Raw genomic sequence first — 2,500 nt, 5'->3', positions numbered from 1 at the left:
TGTGTGTGTGTGTGTGTGTGTGTGTGTGTGTGTGTGTGTGTGTGTGATGATGAAGCAGTTCTGATGGTGAAACAGCAGCTTATAATCGCCTCAGTACTGAATGTGAAGAGTTTCAGCTATTTCCTGTTGCTGATTTATTTGTTATTCCCTAAACAACACTGAGTGGACGGAAGACAGAGATGTTGTTTTTCTGTGTGTGTGTGTGTGTGTGTGTGTGTGTGTGTGTGTGTGCGTGTGCATGTATATGGTTTTGTGAGTTCGTGTGTATGTGTACTAGTTTTGCATGTGTGTATGTGGTCGGCTGTGCAAGTATGTGTGTGTGTGTGTGTGTGCGTGTGCGTGTGCGTGTGTGTGCGCATGTATATGGTTTTGTGAGTTCGTGTGTATCTGTACTAGTTTTGCATGTGTGTATGTGGTCGGCTGTGCAAGTATGTGTGTGTGTGTGTGTGTAGTTTCATGTATGTAGTATGCGTGTATGTGTGCATGCATGTGTACATGTGTTTGTGTGTCTGCATGTGTGTATATGGTTCTTGCAGATTGTATGTGTGTGTGTGTGGGCGTGCAAGTTTGTGTGTGAGTGTGTATGTGTGGGTGTGTGTGTGTGTGTGTGTGTGAATGTGAGATTTTGTGTATGTATATGTGTGTGTTTGTATACAGTATGTGTGTGTGTATGTGTGCATGCATGTGTGCGCGTGTTTGCATGTGTACATGTGTTTGCGTGTGTGTGTGTGTGCGTGTGTGTGTGTGTCTAAGTTTATTATTGACTGAATGTGTCGTGTGCAGGAGCAAGTGTAGTTGTGTTTCTCATGAGCGCAGCAGATCCAACATGTCCAAACCTGATTTATTAGCCAACACACCTGCAATAGAGCACTTCATCCCTCAACACACACACACACACACACACACACACACACACATACATACATACATACATATATATATGCACATGTTCTCTCACACACACACACACACACACACACACACACACGCACGCACACACATTTTCTCTGTCATCAGAATGCAAATGAAAGGTCCTATTATCCAAACTGTGTTCAAGGTTTACCTTTTATCAGTGTCAGTGTGTGTCTGTCAGTACAACCAATTAACCTTGCTGATCCTATTGTAATGCTCTACTGGTTGACACACACACACACACACACACACAGACACACACACACACACACAGAGCAATAGATGTTGCCATTATTCATATGGTACCACACACACAGTGCGACAGCGAGAGAGAGAGAGTGTGTGTGTGTGTGTGTGTGTGTCTTACTTTATGAAGGCAGGAGGCATGTCTCTCCTCATGATGGCATCCTCAGTGGTCTGAACTGTCTCTTTGCCCACCTGCATTACAAAAACAAAACAAAACGCACACATATTAAACACACACACACACACACAGAGTATAGTCACACACACTGCATCAACACACTCAAAACACACTCTCAAAATCAAGGGGTGTAATTGTAAACGTGCATATTTACTCTCTCTCTCACACACACAAACACACAAGCACACACACTCTCTCTCTCTCTCTCTCTCTCTCTCTCACACACACACGCACAAATTTGTGAGCATAAAACATGCATACACTTGCTCTCACACACGTATGCACACACACACATACATTTGTGAGCATAAAACATGCATACACTTGCTCTCACACACGTATGCGCACACACACACACACACACACACACATACATTTGTGAGCATAAAACATGCATACACTTGCTCGCACACACACACGTATGCGCGCACACACACACACACACGCACGCACACACATGCACGCACACACACACACAGCTCCAAATGATCTCATGTCTGGTTTCTCTCCAGCTTCTGTGGTTCACTTGGTGTCTCTCAGAAAGCCCAAAGCCAGAGTCAACAATATTCTCCCAGATGACATCATTATGATGTCATTTAATTAGTACTCACGCAGTATAGAGATATACATATATAGACTAAGGTCAATTTAGTTCATCAATTCCCCTATAGTGCATGTGTTTGGACTGTGGTAAAACCGGAGCACCCAGAGGAAACCCACGCCAACATGGGGAGAACATGCAAACTCCACACAGAAATGCTAACTGACCCAGCCGGGACTCGAACCAGCGACCTTCTTGCTGCAAGGCGATTAGGCATGGGCCGGTATAAGACTCTGATGGTATGATTACTTTGGATAAAAATATAACGGTGTCACAGTATTGTGATTACTGCACTAAAGTATATTCTTTTTAAATGTCTGTGTAAAAAACTAAAAGGTTTTTCCTTTTTGAACACAAAATATTTATACTGAGAATCATTTATAATATTTTGGAACAGTAAACATGTCCAGCTAAATAATTCAAATGAATCAATGAATCAAAAACAAAGATTTCTTTTTTACTATTTAAAATGGCGTCTTTAGATATCTTTTCTGCTGGAGATACTGCTGTCCTAAAAAACAGAAATAAAAACATCTTACACGGACCTCAGGAACGGTATAGCA

General features: G+C 42.3%; 1 protein-coding gene across 1 annotated transcript in view; it reads right to left on the bottom strand.

Moving 5' to 3' along the window:
- Positions 1 to 2,500, bottom strand: part of vclb (vinculin b) — a 103,627-nt gene that overhangs the window by 55,453 nt on the left and 45,674 nt on the right. Inside the window, exon 2 of the mRNA XM_056468950.1 lies at positions 1,280 to 1,350. Within this exon, the coding sequence (XP_056324925.1) occupies positions 1,280 to 1,350 (71 nt within the window). The remainder of the gene's footprint in view (positions 1 to 1,279; positions 1,351 to 2,500) is intronic.

Source organism: Danio aesculapii, chromosome 12, assembly GCF_903798145.1.
Source record: "Danio aesculapii chromosome 12, fDanAes4.1, whole genome shotgun sequence".
Classification (NCBI taxonomy): Eukaryota; Metazoa; Chordata; class Actinopteri; order Cypriniformes; family Danionidae; genus Danio; species Danio aesculapii.
Note: the sequence above shows the minus strand (reverse complement) of the source record. Positions and strands in the feature narration are given on the sequence as shown.